This window comes from Fomitiporia mediterranea, assembly GCF_000271605.1.
Source record: "Fomitiporia mediterranea MF3/22 unplaced genomic scaffold FOMMEscaffold_9, whole genome shotgun sequence".
In the NCBI taxonomy this organism is placed as follows: Eukaryota; Fungi; Basidiomycota; class Agaricomycetes; order Hymenochaetales; family Hymenochaetaceae; genus Fomitiporia; species Fomitiporia mediterranea.
The window spans coordinates 442,552-460,711 of NW_006760394.1; the positions used below are offsets into that span (position 1 = coordinate 442,552).

Below are 18,160 nucleotides of genomic sequence, written 5' to 3' on the forward strand. Positions count from 1 at the left end.
ACCTGCTATCAAAGTTTTGCTTGGTATTGTGCATCATGACCTATTCACATTCCTTATCCGTTCTGTTTTTGGAATTGGTTAGCTAATCTGATCTGATTATCATCTGGTAGGGACAAACATCAGTGTACCAGATTAATGCTGTGATTGGACGGAAGGATACGACGGAGGCAGATGATCTCGACGCTCCGCTTGCTTGGGCGTTCTTCGGTATGCAGGATATGAAGCCGGAGGATTTGTATAGTTGAAGATCCCCTTATGTTTCTTGTGCGAGTTGCTCTGCAGTATGCCAGTATCTCTGTGTCAGTTCAGTTGATCTATTGATGAGCAGCGCACGCTGTGACCTATGCTGAACGTTCCGAAAGACTGGAGATTAGATTGGAGGACGGTTGCATTCTGTCCCAAGACACATTTTAATTCAAAACCTCGCAGGTAGTTTCTGCACTGCAATTTTTCTCTGTTTTTACCTGAAGGGAGAAATTCAGCGTGTTTTAGTGTTATGCGTTTACTAAGAGTTTGTGACTAGAGAAGATTGTATACTTCATTCTCTCTATTCATCTAATGTTCTGAGACTAATTACTGTCAGTGTGAAAAGTCAATCCTTGGTCGTTTGCGATTTGCTCAGTTAGTCTGATCTTTGCAGGGCAAAGATGATTTTTTGTATGAATTTATGATGACTGTGTTTATTGAAGTAAATAGCAATTGTTAGGACAGCCTTTCTCTTCTCATGATTATATTCAATCTTGTTCCTAAAAGAATTGCTTTATCTCTAGCCATTACACTGCATGACTCCCAGACATCGTATTATATTTAATTCTAGTACAAAGAAGTGTACAAAACCGTCTATCAATTCTAAAGCTTAAACGTCAATTGCTTGGAATTCTCCTCTTTTGCCAGATACATCCACTTTAGCGCGAAGCACAGACAAGCCATCGGCTTTGTCATCAGAATCCGACATGCAAGGCGTAGCGAGGGAGGAATCCGATGACGAAACTGAAGATAGTTGCGAAGGCAGTGCAGACAAAGCAGGTGGAGAAAAAGAGGGTGAGGATGCAGTGGTCGAGACGCTCGGTCTCCTGACCTTTTGACGATGGCGTCTCCTTGCCCACGTGACTAGTATCGACACGGGCCCATTTCAGCGCCCTGGCTTTGCCAGAATACACCTGACTTCTGACAGCTTGAAGAAGCCGTCCCGACGTCCAAAAGTCTGGTCCTTCATCCACTGCTTCGTGCAGTAACGGCCGGCGTCTTGGATCAGGGTCCACAAGCAATTTTGCAAGTTGTATAATGTTCTCATCATTTTGACCAGCCTTCTCAGTAATGAACTGCAGTACCTTGCCACAAGACCATAAATCTGCCCTGATAGGGCTGAACGCGCAAGTTGCCTCATCATCGTCAAGGACAATCTCTGGAGCGCTCCACCCACGAGTTCCACAGGACATTTTAACCATTTCGTCCACATCCCTGCACCGCACAGCAACATCGAAGTCAATAATATAAAGATGATGGGATCCATAGACAAGATTGTCGGGCTTGATGTCCATGTGTGCAATGTTTTGCCGATGGAGGAAGGCAACACCCTCAATAAGCTCACGGCTCAGGTGCGCAACCTTGCATCTGAGCCGATCTCTCAACAAACGGAGTGATACAATTTGCGGCAGAGGAGTCAAATAAGGAACAATCACCAATGGTCCCAAACTTGACGGGACTGTATCCAGCAGGGGTATGACATGATTATGCAAAGACGTTTGTGTCGATAGCTCCTGAAGGAGAGAGAGCTCGGCAGAGTCTTTGCGGACGAGTTTTGCAACAATTTGATTCCCTTTGGGACTTTTCGCCTCTACTATGTGACGTGGTAACTGTACCTGTCTATTAGTATAAGACCGAGTCCAACTTATTCGACACACACCTTGATAAACGGTTCAAATCGCAGAGAGTTTTCATCATCCTGAACTTTGAAACCCGATTTCTGGAGCGTAACCGTCATTACGGCGCGTTGATGTGAAACGGAACCTTGACCCGCACTACGATTTGTGCCATCTTGATCTGTCTTTGATGTTCTTTGCCTTTTCTTTGCGTTCGTCGTTCTCGTTGTAAGACTCCTAGTGTACCTTTCGTCGACATTGTCGCGCAACATTTCGATTTTCGCGTACTTGTCATCAAGGGTCTTATCGTTCTTGACATAAAGTGCGTAATTGTAAAACTCGAGGAGGAAGGTCATTAAATCATTGGCATAGGCCATGTTGAATATTTTTTCGTTATAGCAAACCTGACAAGAGAGTGGTGAGGTTGAGCAGATGTAACGAATGCTTCCTACACACCTTCCCTTCATCATCGACGTAAAAGAAGCACCGTGATATGTGCCAATCTTTGGATAAAAACGCTCCCATGAGGAAGAAATCCTTGCCAGTGTAGCCGTCGTCTTCTTTCCGGAGAGCTAATGCAAGTCGTAGTGCACATGCCATAAAAACATACAGCCGGTACTTGTCGTTCTGATCGGCAATTGAGTCAATCTCAGCCAAAAAACGAGGGAAACCCTTCTTTAAAAGGGCAACGTCAGGTCGGGGTCGATACTTGTACTGATTCCCGTTCCCTTCGTCGGCAATAAGATAGAACGGGAAATTTTTCCGGCTACACAAATGAGATACATACAGTGCCACAGGTGATGTGATCAGACACTCACAATACGCATTGTGCACCTTCAACCTCTGTTTCCCAATAAGCCTCGAAGTCCGTGAATATGACAGAGTGTGCCTGCTTCTCCGTGAATTTGCTTCTGCCGCCAGTGGTAGACGAACTTGAACTCGATCGCCAGCGATTTGTCAAGGAAAGAGCATGAATATAATGGGTGATCTCAGGATGCGACTGCGCATACGGGGACGCTCCGTCTTCGTCACTCAAGAGCTTAGAGACAATCTCCGAATTGTTGCCTTCACTGTGATTGCATCAAGCATATTCCGGAGGCCCTGTACAGACCACCGAAATAATCAGCAATTGAGAAGGTATGTCTTCAAACAGGATACAACCATTTTTGCAGAGGCCCTACTATTACTGTCGTCTGCTGCCTGCCTCGGTCTTTGAACTACATTCTCGACAAATTGAGGACACGATGATCGACCGAGATAGTTATTCAGGTTAACCACATCCTGCCAATCCGATTCACCATAACCACGAGGAACTAAAAACGTGATTTCTTTATAGAACCGGTTGAGCGAGTCAGATGAACTGAGAGCAGTATAATTCAAACCGCCCAGAACTAGGGAGAAGTTGGTTGGATATAGTATTGGGTAGAGAAAAGAATACGTACGTGAACCAACCACAGCAATAATATCTATCATATTCTCATGCTCCGGGGTAGGTCCATCAGGGAAATACTCATTCAGACGGTCTCCAAAGTCCATCCTCGCAGGCTTTGGAAGTGTGCAAAAGCAATCGGCAGCACGATCATGAAGTGTTTCGAGTGGCTTCCTGTCCAGTTTGTCAGGCTGCACATAGATCATTAGCATAGTGACAGAATAGGCGACGTCTGAGAAAGATCTTGTAAAGGGTTAGATCCGTGCCCTTCAGGTGATGATTGTAGGCCGGATGGCCATATATATCTCGCCTCAAGGCATCAACCTTTGCATCCATCTGCATGGGAAAGGGACAAGCATCTGCCTTGCCATTGTAAAGCAGGCAGATCATGTAGTCGTAGGTGTTTGGGCTTGAAGTAGAAGAAGACATGGTGGATGATGGTGAATGAGAGACGATGTGCTGACACTCGACGGCGTCAGGGTCTGGTGACAGGATCACGTGCACACATGGTCCTTAAACCTAAAAACACTTTTAGATATTTTAATTGCTCTTTACTACATATTTTGATTTGAACCTCTTCTTTGCTATGTTCTTCCACCAGCTCCCTTCTGTGTCAACAAAAACACTGGCAAATGTTCTTTTGGTGTTGTTTATCACCCATCTCGAAATCGGAAAAGTCCGCTATCTCCACTTCGCGCACGCTACTGCACGTCGTGTGCGGATATCTGAACGGACTATCGGCAGAAAGCGAGTCGAATTCGCTGTAGTCGTCAGAATCGGCAGTAGTACTGATGAAGAGACACTCACACTACTTGCAGCACAGCATGACGAGCTATTACGTGCACGTGCGCCAGAACCTCGGACACTGCTCGACGATTTCGTACGTTCACGTCTCTCTTTCTTACCCTCCTTCTCCTTGCTTACCTTCCCAACCGCAGGTGCCACTACTGCCATCGGGTCTTTCTTTCCCTTCTTTCCCTTATCAGATCTCGCATAGGCTGATACCATAGGTACATCTCCTCGTAAACTTTCTTCCTCCGTTTCGCGAGATCATCCCAGTATTTACGTTCCTCCGCGGACAGTGAATGCCATTGTTGTGAGATTGTTTTGGATAGGTCGGCTTGATGCTGACATCGCGCGACGGAATCGCTTTCTGCAGCTGCTGCAGCCTCTGCCTCGTTCCTTTTTAAACAGCGTTTGCAGCGGAAAAGAATGAATGTGTTCTCGAACGGTTTGATGTAGTCTTCGTCACCACGCTTCGGTCGCTGCTCGGTCCCCGCAAATTGAATTGCGTGTGAATGTGGGCTGTGAGGTTGAGCGGGTTGAGGGGTTGAGGAGGTTGGGGTCGCACTTGTGAGACAGGTTGTGAGCGTGGGCATTGGCTTTGTTGGTGTGAGTGGGTAATTGTATCAAGGGATTAACGCACCGCGACGGCATACAGCGAGCGTGAGTGGTGCGCCAGGGTTGAGATCTGGAGCGTTGAACGAGCTCATTTGAGCAGCAGGTGAAGTTGTGTTTGTGCACGTGTGTTGCATGCTCTGACTACGACAAGCAATCAGAGGCGCAGTAAAATGAGTAGTCGTTGTGGATTGTAAAGGTGTATTTCTGGGATGTTCTGGTTTGAAGGGAGAAGGCGAAATGGAGGTGTGGACAGACTCGGCTTGGGCAGTGTGAATGGTTAGCTACTGCATTCTGTCAATATGGTGTTATCCATAGTGATAAGGAATGTAAACGCACACGAGTGTGAACCTGTCAAGAGCAGTATCAAGCATAGAATGAATGGCGAGTAGAACACGTACAGCATCGGAGAGAGGGTGGTACTACAGGAGTGGTCGTACATGGACATTGTTGCGAGTGAGTGCTCGTCAATTGTTGCTTACACTGCAGAGCAGGAAGAAGTACACATATATTGAAGGAGTTGTTCAGCATTGGTCAACAATGTGGATGTGCGAATACGAATGTAAAAAGGAAGGCGAACGTAAAAAAAGCACAACAAAGGAGAGGCAATGTAAGAGGTGGAGCAAGGAGCAGAAGGGATGGAAGGGAGACAAGAAGTTGGGAGGAGAGGGATGAGCCACTATTGTGCAGGTTAGTATGAAGTGGACTGTCTGCTCATGCTTTATGTTGAAACTGGGGGGAGACAGTGTAGTCAGCTGGGTGGCATTGTCGCGGAATCTGAGGCTTAGTGTTGGGCAGATTGGAGAAGCTAGTGTAGAGTTGGAGCATACTAGAGGATGCTTGCAGGAAGAGGACTGGACTGGAGAGAAAGAAAGCGACAACATAGTGTTGGGGGCAGACTCAGAGGGTTGGGGGAGATGGTAGAGGTAGGAGGTAAAGAAGTGACAACGACAAATGTGTCATTATATACACTCGATCTTCAGCAGTTGATTACATAATCAATTTGCACAGTAGCATCAAACCTATAAAACAGCTTAAATATCATATTTAGATGTGAAATAAAAGTATTAAATTACTTTAAAACACAGTAAGAAGTAATATAACATATATATATATTCTTAAACACACTGATATAATTGTTATAAGTATTCAAAATGTCTTTTACAGCTAATATAACTGTTTTACAATGTAAATATTAGTCTATCTTTAAAATCATAATACAGGTATAATACTTAAGCTTATAATATAAGGTTATTATAATCCATTTAATAGATTGTATCTATCTATAGTGTTTACAGAATCTTTATATGTACTAATATAACTAATATTAACATTATAATTATTGTGAAACTCTTACAGTTATATTATAAGGAATGCAAAATGTTTATAATATATTAAAAACACTATACTTCATTATATTAGATCTGACTTTTTTACAATGTACCAGACAAGCTAACATGACAAACAGTCACCTGTAGTTATAGTTATTAAGCTATTTCCCTAATAGAAAGAAAGTAATACTCTCTACCTGTAGACTGTAAATATTCTGTTTGTTAGCTAGTAGTGACAAAAATGTTCTAGTTTATGTATGCCCAGGTACACAAATGGCTACTTACTTATAACTTGGTCAGAAAACATTAGTACAGACTTACTAACAAGGAGAGTAGTTAGTTTGCCCTTATTCTCCTTCTTAGACTAAAACTCTAGCTTTTAATACTGTAAGAGTATGTTATTAACATTGTGTCTTAGTAGGAAAGACAGAATCCTACTATTAAGAGGTAGGAGAACAGCTAACACATTATATATATTAGTGTATATTGTGTGTAAGATAATAGAGTAAATAGGATAGTAAATGTGTAAGGTTGAGATATAATAACAGGGTAGGAATGTAAGACATACTGAGCTGTCTCTTATTATTTAGACTCTATTTATAGAAATCTGACATGTCTCAAAAGTATTGTATACTAGTTTGAGCTATAATAAGACAGTAGTCTGTTCTAAATATAACTGTTTTAGTCTGAGAGCAGACACAGATAGTAAATAATTATAAATCTTCTCTTATATTAGAATATGTTTTATACTTACAATTAAAGAATTATTACACATTAACAATTGTAGTATCTTATACATCTTAGTTTGGACCAAACATAAAAATTAAAGGTTACTTACTATAGTTGTGTCTAACTTATAATACAACTAGTATTTAAATCAATTATTCACATTAGTATAGTAAGAGAAATAGTTGTCTACACACTAGTACTAACTACTGTATAAGGGTCTACAATATTATAAACACATTTTATTTTACATCTAGTAGGTTTAGTATTCTAAATGTAAGAGTATATTCTAATTTCTCTTATACATTTTATTTACTTTATATACTATCCTTGCTGAAGCTAAGACTTTACATTATATACTTGAACTGAAGGAGAAATATAACCTTAGTTTGTATATTAGATTCTTAGCCAAATAAAATACATGATTAAATTATCTCTGTTATAACAGATCTATAAGTATAAGTACTTCTTATAAAATTTAAACACTAGACTATTTGTAAAATAGACAATAGAGACACTTTAATAACTTACAGTAGAGTAAGGCAAAATAACAGAAAGGCTGTCCTAATTAGGGCTTGATTAATACAGTACTCAAGTGCTTAATATATATTAATATAATATTGAGTACTATAAGAGAGGTAGAAGCAAAATGGACACTAGGTTAGTTAACATAGTAATCCTGGATTGCTGACACAGTTCTGTCAACTTGTGTAGTAGAGCTGATCCTTTGTCACCAATATTAATACTGTTCTATCATCAGGAAAAAGTCTTAAGGCTTATATTAGCTTATAAACATATAAATTATATGAATTTTCTAAAAAATATAAAAGACCATATATCTAACCTCTCAAAATGAGAAGATTATAAAAAGCTATATAAGATACAAAAAGGTATGTACATATTGTCAATATAAATAAGGTTTATAAGTGTTAACAATATGTAAATGAACTTATATCCAATCTCCTAAAATGAAAAGATATTAAAAGAACTTTATATTTTAACAAGAGTAATATAGTTTTATAATGTATACAATCTAATGTAAAGCTTTAAAAGTAGTATGTATATTGTTAGACATTATTATACTTTATAAGAGCTTTATAAGACTTCAAATTAGTTATTATATTTTACAATCCAGGTATTCATTTATTTCTCTTTTTTTCCTCTTATAATTAAGTGCTAACATTTTAATACACTTGCATTTATTCTATTCTACTACATTACATTTTAATAATATTGTATTTGTGAAATGAGTATACAGACAAGTAAGAAAAAAGAGAGAAAGAAGGAAAGGAGAGTCTAGTCATAGAGAATCATACTTTGAATATTTGTTAGACCAGTTTTTGCCTAAGGGACAGAATTGTTAGCAAGTGCAAGTACTTGAAGTGAGGAGAGGGATGTACTATGACAAATGTAGGAAGGGTGGGTAGTACACTAGGTTGAGATCTAGAGTGTTGAGCAAGCTGATTTGAGCTACAGACAAATCTGTGTCTGTACATGTGTACTGTATACTCTTACTACAGTAAGTAATAAGAGGTATAGTGTGCTGAGCCATAGATTACAAGAGTGTATCTCTAGAATGTTCTAACATAAAGAGAGAAGGTAACATAGAAGTTGTAGACAGACTTAGTACAGACAGTGTAAGTAGTAGGTTACTACTTCTGTTCAATACAGTGTCATACCTAGTATAGAGGAAAAATGCACACAGTGTAGCCTATCAAAAGTAATGTCAAACATTGAGTAGGTGGGAGAAAAAAGTACATACTGAGTGAGAGAGAGGGTGGCACAATAGGAGTAATTGTACAGGGACATTGTTACAAGCATGTACTCATTAAGTGTTACTTACACTGTAGAGTAGAAAGTAGTATGTAAATGTGTAGAACTATTGAAGAAGTTGTTTAGTATTAGTTAACAATGTGGATGTACAAATGCAAATGCAAAAAGGAAGGCAAGTGTAAAAAAGGAAGACAATGAAGGAGGGGCAATACAAGACACAGAGTAAGGAGTAGGAGGGATGGAAGGGAGACAAACAAGTTGGGAGGAGAGGGATGAGCAACATTGTACAGGCTATTATAGTGTAGACTAGCTACTTATACTTTATGTTGAAGGACAGTGTAGTCAGGTCAGTAGCATTATTGTAGGATCTGAGGCCTAGTACAGATATTATAGTAGTAGGTTGGAGAGACAAGTTAAGTAATGTTTATTACCTATGTTGTTACAGGCAGAGTGCCTGCTAGTACAATACTTACAAGCAGAGGACTTAACTAGAGACTTAGAGAACAGAAGCAATAACATAGTGTTAGGGGTAGAGGGTTAGGGAGATGGTAAAGGTAGGAGGTAAAGGAGTGATGAAGAGAAATGCATCATTATATGCTCTCAATCTTTAGCAGTTGATTATGTAAGCAACTATAATATGAGTTGTCAACTGATAGAACATTTTAATTGTTGTATTTAGATATAAAATAAAATTATTGATCTACTTTGTAATACAGTTAAAAGAAATATGATATGTATATAGCTTTCTAAACATACTAATGTAATTATTACAAGTAGATGAAATGCCTTTTACAATAATTGTAAACTGCTTGTATACATAATCTAAGTATGATATACATTAATATACCTTTTGTATAAATTATAAGGTAACAATAGTAATTATTACACTATTATATTATAAGTATAACTCTTTCTTTAAGATTATAATTTAAATATAATACAAGCATAACACTTTAGGTTGTTATACAAAGTTAGTATAAAACATGTAATAGATTTTATTCATCCCTAGTACTTATGTAGTCTTTATATACATTAATATGTCTTATTTAAACATTACAATTCAATTACAAGTCTTATAATTACTTTATAATGTATATACAATACATATGTTACTTTACAAAGTCTATAAGAAATTACAAGAAATCTGACTTTTTCCTGATAATAAGGTTTGTAACTTTCTACCAATTTAAGACCTAGGAATAGCCATTACATGAAAGCCTTATACTTATTTTCTTCTCAAAGTTAGACTATACACAAGATTTACACTCAGTCAGAAGCACTATTACAATAGTAATAATTTTGTGTGTACAAAGGGTATGGTTCACAACATAATAAGTTTCTAGGTAACTATACAGAACAGGTACCTAGTAATGCTTCAAATATTTTTAGCCTCCTGAGACTGATTACAAACTATTACAAAGAATCACTTACAAATCGTTTGCCCAGGAATTATAAGTAGCCATTTGTGCACCTGGACATGTATGAACCAGAGCATTTTTGTCACTACAAGCTAACGAACAGAATATTTGCGGCCCACAGGTAGGAAGTGTCACTTTCTTTCCATTGGGGAAATGACTTGATAACTGTAACCACAGGTGACTGTTCGTTGTGTTAGCTTGTCTGGTAGGTGGTAGCCGTCATTTTACCTACTGGATGCTAGGTCGAATGGAAGGATGGCGGCCGCAAGGTAGAAAGAGACAAAGAATATGGGTTGATCCGTCAAATAGAGTAGCTTCATGATAATTTTGATTCTAAGCGGTTTCGGTTGGTGGCTCTGAGCGTTGTGTGAAGTTGGCTTTCAACAGTTGGATGCGAGGCGAAGTGGCTGATGCACAGTGTCTTTATACTCGGTTGGTCCCATTTACCCGTGTTGATATATGTATCACTCGAAGCTCGTAGACAGACCCTCAATTTTCATGAGTTAATTCTATCATCCCGATGCGCCGGGCCCGGGTCAGTCGCAGGATGATCGAAAATTTTATTGTTATTCTGTTCAAAGCGCTGAAAGTCTCGGCGAGACAACGGGACATCTAATTATAATGCTCTGTTATTAGTTTTCTGAGTAATAAAAGTGTAAAGTATTGAAATGTATATTCCCAGCGAGGTATACTGAATTGCTAGATCTGGACCCACAACACTGGTTTTCGCACGAGTGATTACTTTATTTAGCGAGGTTATGATCGCCGTCGGCCACTTTTTCCCACCACCCCACGTTTTCTTTTTTGCACCAACATCATCGAATTTGCAGCTCTAACGCCTCAACCGATCGTCTCAACATCCAATTTCAAAGTCACTACAAGGCCGCACTATGACCTTTTGCCAAACGCCGAATGCTCGGCAGGCTAACACCAGAAACACCCGGAGACTGAATAGTCTTGTCAATATTAGCCCTTTGTCTTTTTTAATGAAAGTGGAGTAGCCAATACCGTAAATCTAGCTTTGGAGGCGCTGATAGAGACGTCGCTGGCTTGCCTTGTTTTAACAATGTTAACGAATTCAAACCTAATCCGACTCGCTGCCTTGTTCCAAAGTCGCTCGGCACCGTCATCGTGTTCATTCTTTCCACTGTGTGGATCCTTAACAGAGTGGGGTGAAAATACCGAGAAGTCTTGAAATTTGCCAGATCGTGTCCATTAACGCGTTCCGGATTTGCGAAATCTTTTTCTATTTACCAGGTTGATTTTAAATGGAAACAAGAACGTATGGAACCATGTCTCAGTATCACTGTTCGACTTTAAAAACGTCTCGCCTAAGCAAAACTCCATCCCGGACCGTTCATACGCCACTTTGATGCTTATCCTTGTGTTCGAAATTCGGCTAGACGTTGGTCGGGTTTCGGGAGTTCAAAGCAATCTTCAACGACAGATATTCAGTTGGCCGTACATATTACTGGACGATAAACTGGAAAGAAACTGGCGGATGGGCTCTTGAGCGGTACGTATATAACTTCGCATACTGTTGAGTATAGATAATGTATCACTTTACGTGATTTGTGCCGCAGTATAACATTTCCCAAATGTATGTATTTATAAATACGCATTGGCGAAGCTCCTCGAAATGCTTCAAAAAGACAGGTCGTCCATCTCGTGGGATTCGAAACATGCGCTCTTTTACGAACCTTTATCAGAACTACAAGGGTTTTTGTTCAAACACTTATCTCGACATTAGCCGCAAACCAGTCTTGTAACGCCTCGGATCAGACATAGATGCTTCGTTGAACGGAGAAGTATACCTACGAGTCCTTTCGGTACTTATCAATGAAGGTGCGAGTCGCACAGCGGATTTACTACAGAAACTACACCATGGGAGACTTTACGCGTTGTTCATCCGATTTTCACAGGTTGTGCCTTCATGGAGCTCGCTTGCTGGTGAACTGAAAAAAGAAGATCCTGCTTGCATGGAACCCGTTCTAATTTGCAACCCATTCCGAATGCCTGCTTCTTATACTAGGAGAATAGCAAGAATAGCCATATGTGACGCTTGAATTCTCTTTCAGAGAAATGGAACGGAAGGTCTTCCTGTAAATCCAAAGATCGGGATCAATTTCGGTACCGCAGGTTTTACGTTGTGCCTGGAGGCTGGCGCTCCACGGGTCCAGTGTGATCGGTGATTTTTTGCCTCCTTTCATAAAGACGATCATGACTCCCGTATCGACAAGAAAGTCTCGAACCTTCACCTCAATTAAATACGTCCGGAATTTTCGGACCACTATGGCGGATACTGGAGAGGAAGCAAGACCGAAATGGGGTCACAGTAATAAGCATTTAGGAAAGGATCGCAGAATTGCCATACAAGTGTGGATCGTCGTCTAGAGAAGTCGTCACAATCCGATCCCCTTTTGCATGATCGGCTATCGGTTGCTATACTTTTTACACTCATTAACACTGTAACTCTGATACTGACTCAAAAGATGAAATCTTCAGGTATCATTCTGTCTACCCCTGAGAAGGGCAGATCGTATGTCGACTTTTGTTCCTTTTCACCAGAGCCTACGAGTTTAAACCAACCAAACCGACTTCATTGGGATCCGAAAACACAACAAACACGTCATAAGTATCATAACGAAGCACAGCAATCCGAACAATAAGAAATAACAACACAGCAGATGAAGGTCATGATTGGGTTAGGATCAGAGCATAATTATTGACAGATGCTCAAATACCGCCTCCTACATGAGCCCAGTCAATTCATCGGGGATGATCCCGATGAAGTGTCCTTGTTAATTTCATAGCTTACAAGCTCAGGTCGACGGGAACGCATCCAATCGAGATGAGACCGCCTTGGAAAGAAGGTTTTCAGTATTGTCATACCTAAGTCAGGACACTTTGAAGATCCCAACTAACCGTGGCTGTTGTCCTCACAGCAGACTGGGTTGGCGCTGCATCCGGAACCTCCAGCACCAATTACCTGTGAAGCGAAGATAGTTAATCATACGCTTCCATGTCTGAGATAAAACTGGGAAAACCTACGGTGATGGGGTCGCACGTGAGTCCAACTGGCACAGTCAAGTCCTGGACGACAACACCGATCAAGGCAAGTACGCCAGCCGCAGCAGGATCTCCAGCAGTTGTGACAGTGTTACAGCATTGAACGGGACCAGTAGAGCACTATGAGAAAAGACTATTAGCAGAAGGCACTGAAATAACGGCAAAACGGCAAATGATCACCTGGCTGGCAGGTTCACCGCCAGGAGTGGGAGTGGCGACCGCAAGGAGGGCGAGGGATGCAAGAGCAGCAAACTTGGAAAACATGTTGTTAGTGAGTTGTGTGTGCTAAAGACGCGTAGAACGACGGGAAGATGTGTTCTGACTGTTCTCTAGCTCCTGACTACTCCCCATTTTATACTGCAGAAAAATGGTCTGTGCGTCTGGAATACGTGACGTAGGAGCTAGAGTTTCGCTTCGCAATTTCTCGCAGTGAGGGAGATTCAATCCTCAGAGTGGAGCGAGATGGTCTGAGCGTCAAGTTCAACAAAACATCATCAGTTCTGACATTTGGGGAATGAATGAAAACATTCTGGATGCGGACAAATCTATGATGCACCTGTCAATCCGAAGTAACTGGTCGTCAAACGAGAAGTCAACATGGAACCAAGCAAACGATCGTACCTTGGGGCTTTTAAGAAGCGAAGAATAAAATGGAACTGTGAATATGTTCAAACGTGTGACGAATAGGATAATTTCAGCACAGGCCCGCTGGCCTCAAAAAGGAGTCACAGAAATGGTAAAGCTATAGGAAAAAGAATGACGTCGGGAACCGTGCATCATCTGATACGGGCCGACCGACTGTGCGCGCGCACATCCAGGGCGGGGGTGTCCGTTGCCCATTGAGTCTCTAGCTTCTTCCCTTCTGAATATAATCGGCTAATATCGAAGATTCGGCGTTGGTTATACCTTCTTGAGCAAAGCGGGAGTGAGGCAAACTTTACACATGCCGTCCGGTTGAGAAAGAAAGCCGCTCCCGTTATTAAAAATATACGTGGAAAGAAGTTCATCTAGGCTATTTTCGACTTCAAGACATAGCTTACTCCACAGAAGGCCCTACTCGTTGTTGCACAAAGCGCGTGGAAGTGAAATATGATGTGGGCGATTGGAAACTCGAGTTTAGGGGGTTTCTTTCCCAAGAACGCGGTCATCTGACGAAGCCCTTTGAGACCGACGCGAGGCATGCCTTCCTAGCTTCTTTGGCGTCGTCCCGTACGCACGGAAAGGACACGAGAGACTGCACCGATTATTGTATCGAATATAGGAACACACGCGACTTTCTGATCAAGTAGAGTCCGCAACTATTAGGCGGGAAACAGAGTCCAGGTGCGTACGCCTCCGCGGATTTGGCAACAGGTGGAAATGGAGTATGTGCCTAACATGATATTTAGGCGCCGCACAGATTTTCCGACGGCCGGTGAATACTCTGACAACATGGTGTGCACGAGGAGAATGTTGTATCAGAGGGTGTTACCTCATGAGCTTGCTAAAAACAGCGCGCATTGTCCACATGTTCCGTACTTCGCAACTCCTTCTCATCAAAAGCAAACAGTCAAGTTTCTGTCTCTTTCCTATCGGATATGAATTAAGTTAATAAGTGGACCCGTTTGTAAATAAATGATGAAATGCGCGTGTTTGAGCAGGCCAAAAGGAAACCATTGTCTCTTCCCATAGGTTTGGTGAGTAGAATCCCCTTCTTCTGATGTACTGTTACAGCAAAGCACCGCAAGGTTATTCTCGCATCGGAACTTAACTTGATCGCAATTGCGTCAATGCCGCTTAACTAACATCTTTAAAGGCTATTGCTGGGATTTTCAGCTCAAAATCAGAAAGGTGATATCATTTACTCAACTGAGCGCTGTTTGATCGGAGATTGAATGTATTGTCCCTTTATTATTTTTTAAAGGAATTTCAATTTGCTGGAATGGTCCGAGACAGATGGCAATGCCTAATAGAAAGCGCGTGCGGGGTGCAAGGACCACTGCCCCTAGAAGTATATCAGTAGTTCTTGTTCGTTCAAGGTATTGTATAGAAGTGAAAACAATAGCTGCAGAAGCTGACAAGCGATTGGACCAGGTGTCGTACATGTGTTCCATGACCATGGCTCCTGTCTTCATTTGCGAATTCGGATTGTCTTATTCAGAAACTAGTTAGAGGTATGTCACATCCGAGAACCGAACAACAAACTATAACTCATGTTTTCCAGGGTATCGAACCGGTAGAACAAGTGCCCTGGTTTCTGATAGATGAGAGAGCGGACAGCGGACGCAGTAGAACCCGTTTATTTGCTTCGTGCAAGATAGTTTTGTCGATGGAATGCGAACAAAAGAAACACCAGAAGCAAGATGTCAACTTTGTTAGCGAAGATGTAGAGAACCTGAACAAAAAACAACGAGACGTTGTCGCAGTTCCGGGAGATGGGGGAGGCCATCATCACAGCCGATGTCAGAGGTGATATTTCCCGTTTGATGCGGATACAAGCAACTGCAGAGAAAGCATCATATGTCAGGGAGAAAACTACTCCTCATAGCTCCCGCTTCGCTCGCCGTTCTCCTTGTCAGATCTAATCAAGTTCCCCAGAGTCGGAGAATAAATACGGTCTCCTCTATCATTGGCAGGAAAGAACATACCTGCGGGCCGCCATCGCCTCCTCATGTGTAAAGAAGCAACCAGGCCACACGAGCGCGATAGAAGACTTCCATAAGTCCTAGGAGGGACACTATAGGCGACAATGCGCTGTTGCTAATGTATAACGTGGGGTGGGAGACAAGCTTTGCTGTATTGTTTGTGAAGCCAAGAAAGACTTTGCTCGCAACTTGGTGTACGACGGTCGGCCGCAGAAGCATCAAAACGGTCCTGAATATAGCCATTTGGGCCGTTCCAACAGCACCTCTCGCCGCCTAAAAGATTTCTCCGTGCAGCTGCATACGCTTCACGCATTCATGTGGAGATTTACTTCGACTGCTGAAGGTGGGTCAGTTCAAGAATTTCTCCGAAAAAGGACTTCAACAAACCGGAACCAACCAGAGAGCTGGGAGAAGAGAAGCAACGACTGGTCCTACCGCAACGTAAGCGCCCCATATCTCTAGTTAAGCGACAGAAAAATCGTCTTCTCCCGCCATAGCGATCAATGCTGCCTTTCGGTGTACATGGTTGTTGAGGTAAAAGAGAGCTTCTAGAGGCTCTTTGGATCGTCCATGTCAAGGGAGGATCGTCAGCTCGTCCATCAGCCCATTTTCGGCAATTCCCACACTTCAATCACAACTCTCTGTGCCCCAACAACTCTTCCTTTTACCACCATTACCCCTTGAGAAGAATCACCCCAGTACAGGCATTTGCAATACTCTAGCTGTATATTTTGTGTAACTGATATGGACATTGGACTCGAAGCACGACTTACTGGAACAAGTGCCAAAAACAAAACTGAATTATTTCGCTGCCGACTTCAGGTGGCATTACACGGCATCGGCATTCCGCCGTTTGCAGCAAAGATAGCAAAAGGCCATGCGCCTGAATATTCCCGAAATCGATCGGGCTGGTACTTTTCCGAGGCTCCAAGGCACTACGAACCTGTGCTTCAGCATGCGACTCTGCGCGTTTGAAACTCTTAGCTCTCGTCAGGCAACCACATTGAGCTCTCACGAGTTCTGTTCACCTTCTTCCTACACTTCTTTCACACAAAAATGCGGAAAGAAGACGTTACGTGATTCGTCGCGTTGTGTGCTTGGAATATTTCACTCCGCTCCGACTGATCGTGCCTAGAAAGGTCGACAAGACCATGACTGCATTGACCTAGAGGACAATATGTCAGCTCTTTGCGACTTGGACGCACAGACCAGCGATCCTGCTGTATAAAATGAGGGCAGCTTGGATGGATTTGTTCAGCAGTCGAACAGACACATTAGTCGTTCAGCGCACTCATCTCTAAAATAAACATGTTCGCCAAGTTTACCTCTTTTGCTACCCTCGCCCTCCTTGCGGTCGCCACTCCCGCGATGAGCCAGGTAAGTCAGAAGTTTACGTACTTCCATACCTTTCGTCCAATAGTTCTTCATATACTAATTCATAATCTCCTCTGATTTCCAGTGCGACACTGGCTCCCTGCAGTGCTGCAACAGTGTGCAGAAAGCCGATTCTTCCTCGATCGCCGGCCTCCTCAGCTTGCTTGGTGTCGTTGTCCAAGACGTCAATGTCCTCGTCGGTGTTACCTGCTCCCCGATCACCGTAAGTTATGCCAGTTCTTTTACACGCGGAGATTATCATCTCTTAAAATGCTTGTCCTACTTTGAAGGTTATCGGTGCGGGAGACTCGGGCTGCAGTGCCAACCCAGTCTGCTGCGAAGACAATAGCTTTGGCGGTCTTATCTCGCTTGGCTGTGTACCAGTCAACCTCAGTCTGTAAATTGGTTACTCAACACGGTCCGCTGATCCCCGGACATTGGAACTCTCGTGATTAGGATGTGTATGCAGGGTGGTACCTAAGGTGCTATGTCAATTACTTGTGCTTTCGGACACCACTTTGCTTGTGCCCGGTTATGGGATATGTACTATGGATTGAATTCTCGTTTGACTGATAGTGATATTCACTCGTTTGTAACATTCTGTACTTGGTTTGCTTGGATCTGTTTTGTATGGCTTGTATGGATTTTGGAATGGCAATTGTTGTTAAATTGGTTACTGTGGTACATTGATGGGTGGTCAGCACGGTGCTATTTCATATCCCTTGTTCATCAGCAAAGCCAATTCATAATCAACCGGATACCAAGAATATGAACGGCAAACCATTTTTGTTTATCTGTCCTTCATAATATGCTACTCGAGTCATTCTCGTGATGCGAGTTTTGTGCCTCCACGTCAATTTGCCTTGTTTTAATAAATGTATGCATCACCAAATTGAACACAAAAATGTATTGGAATTTACTGCTAAGACATATATTTTTTACATATTGTGGATCCTTATATTCGCTTATAAAGTCTACATGTAAATATATTGCCTTGTCAGACTCTGCACGTTTTGGTGATGCTATCATGTAACCCCTCTTTTCAATGTCCCCCTCTTTTCAATTTTCTAGTTCACCACATTCCACTACAACTCTCACTTTGAAAAAATTCATGAAGGTGTATCAACATAATTCATGAGTATATAGCACAAAAAAT

General features: G+C 41.9%; 6 protein-coding genes across 6 annotated transcripts; 2 read left to right on the forward strand and 4 right to left on the reverse strand.

The window, feature by feature from the left end:
- Window positions 1-35: 35 nt before the first annotated feature.
- FOMMEDRAFT_159054 (uncharacterized protein) lies at window positions 36-245 on the forward strand (the record flags this gene model as incomplete). The annotated part of the gene is made up of 2 exons (XM_007269087.1): window positions 36-77; window positions 111-245. 2 exons carry the CDS (start codon window positions 36-38, stop codon window positions 243-245), a joined length of 177 nt encoding a protein of 58 aa, XP_007269149.1.
- Window positions 246-1,322: 1,077 nt separating this feature from the next.
- Window positions 1,323-1,598, reverse strand: FOMMEDRAFT_32828 (kinase-like protein; the record flags this gene model as incomplete). Its single annotated transcript, XM_007269088.1, has 1 exon — window positions 1,323-1,598. A coding segment is annotated over one exon (276 nt), but the record flags the coding sequence as incomplete, so codon positions are not given.
- Window positions 1,599-4,379: 2,781 nt separating this feature from the next.
- FOMMEDRAFT_37940 (uncharacterized protein) lies at window positions 4,380-4,562 on the reverse strand (the record flags this gene model as incomplete). The annotated part of the gene is made up of 1 exon (XM_007269089.1): window positions 4,380-4,562. A coding segment is annotated over one exon (183 nt), but the record flags the coding sequence as incomplete, so codon positions are not given.
- A 7,967-nt stretch (window positions 4,563-12,529) lies between these two features.
- On the reverse strand, window positions 12,530-14,184 carry FOMMEDRAFT_169860 (fungal hydrophobin). The gene is made up of 5 exons (XM_007269090.1): window positions 13,628-14,184; window positions 13,187-13,562; window positions 12,989-13,126; window positions 12,863-12,926; window positions 12,530-12,798 (listed from the first exon to the last, which is right to left on the reverse strand). Exons 2-5 carry the CDS (start codon window positions 13,268-13,270, stop codon window positions 12,752-12,754), a joined length of 333 nt encoding a protein of 110 aa, XP_007269152.1. The 5' UTR covers window positions 13,271-13,562; window positions 13,628-14,184; the 3' UTR covers window positions 12,530-12,751.
- A 9-nt stretch (window positions 14,185-14,193) lies between these two features.
- On the reverse strand, window positions 14,194-16,137 carry FOMMEDRAFT_22201 (uncharacterized protein). Its single transcript, XM_007269091.1, has 3 exons — window positions 16,018-16,137; window positions 15,634-15,967; window positions 14,194-15,566 (listed from the first exon to the last, which is right to left on the reverse strand). Exon 3 carries the CDS (start codon window positions 15,118-15,120, stop codon window positions 14,851-14,853), a length of 270 nt encoding a protein of 89 aa, XP_007269153.1. The 5' UTR covers window positions 15,121-15,566; window positions 15,634-15,967; window positions 16,018-16,137; the 3' UTR covers window positions 14,194-14,850.
- Window positions 16,138-16,938: 801 nt separating this feature from the next.
- On the forward strand, window positions 16,939-17,654 carry FOMMEDRAFT_111922 (fungal hydrophobin; the record flags this gene model as incomplete). Its single annotated transcript, XM_007269092.1, has 3 exons — window positions 16,939-17,007; window positions 17,090-17,227; window positions 17,295-17,654. 3 exons carry the CDS (start codon window positions 16,939-16,941, stop codon window positions 17,403-17,405), a joined length of 318 nt encoding a protein of 105 aa, XP_007269154.1. The 3' UTR covers window positions 17,406-17,654.
- Window positions 17,655-18,160: the final 506 nt, after the last annotated feature.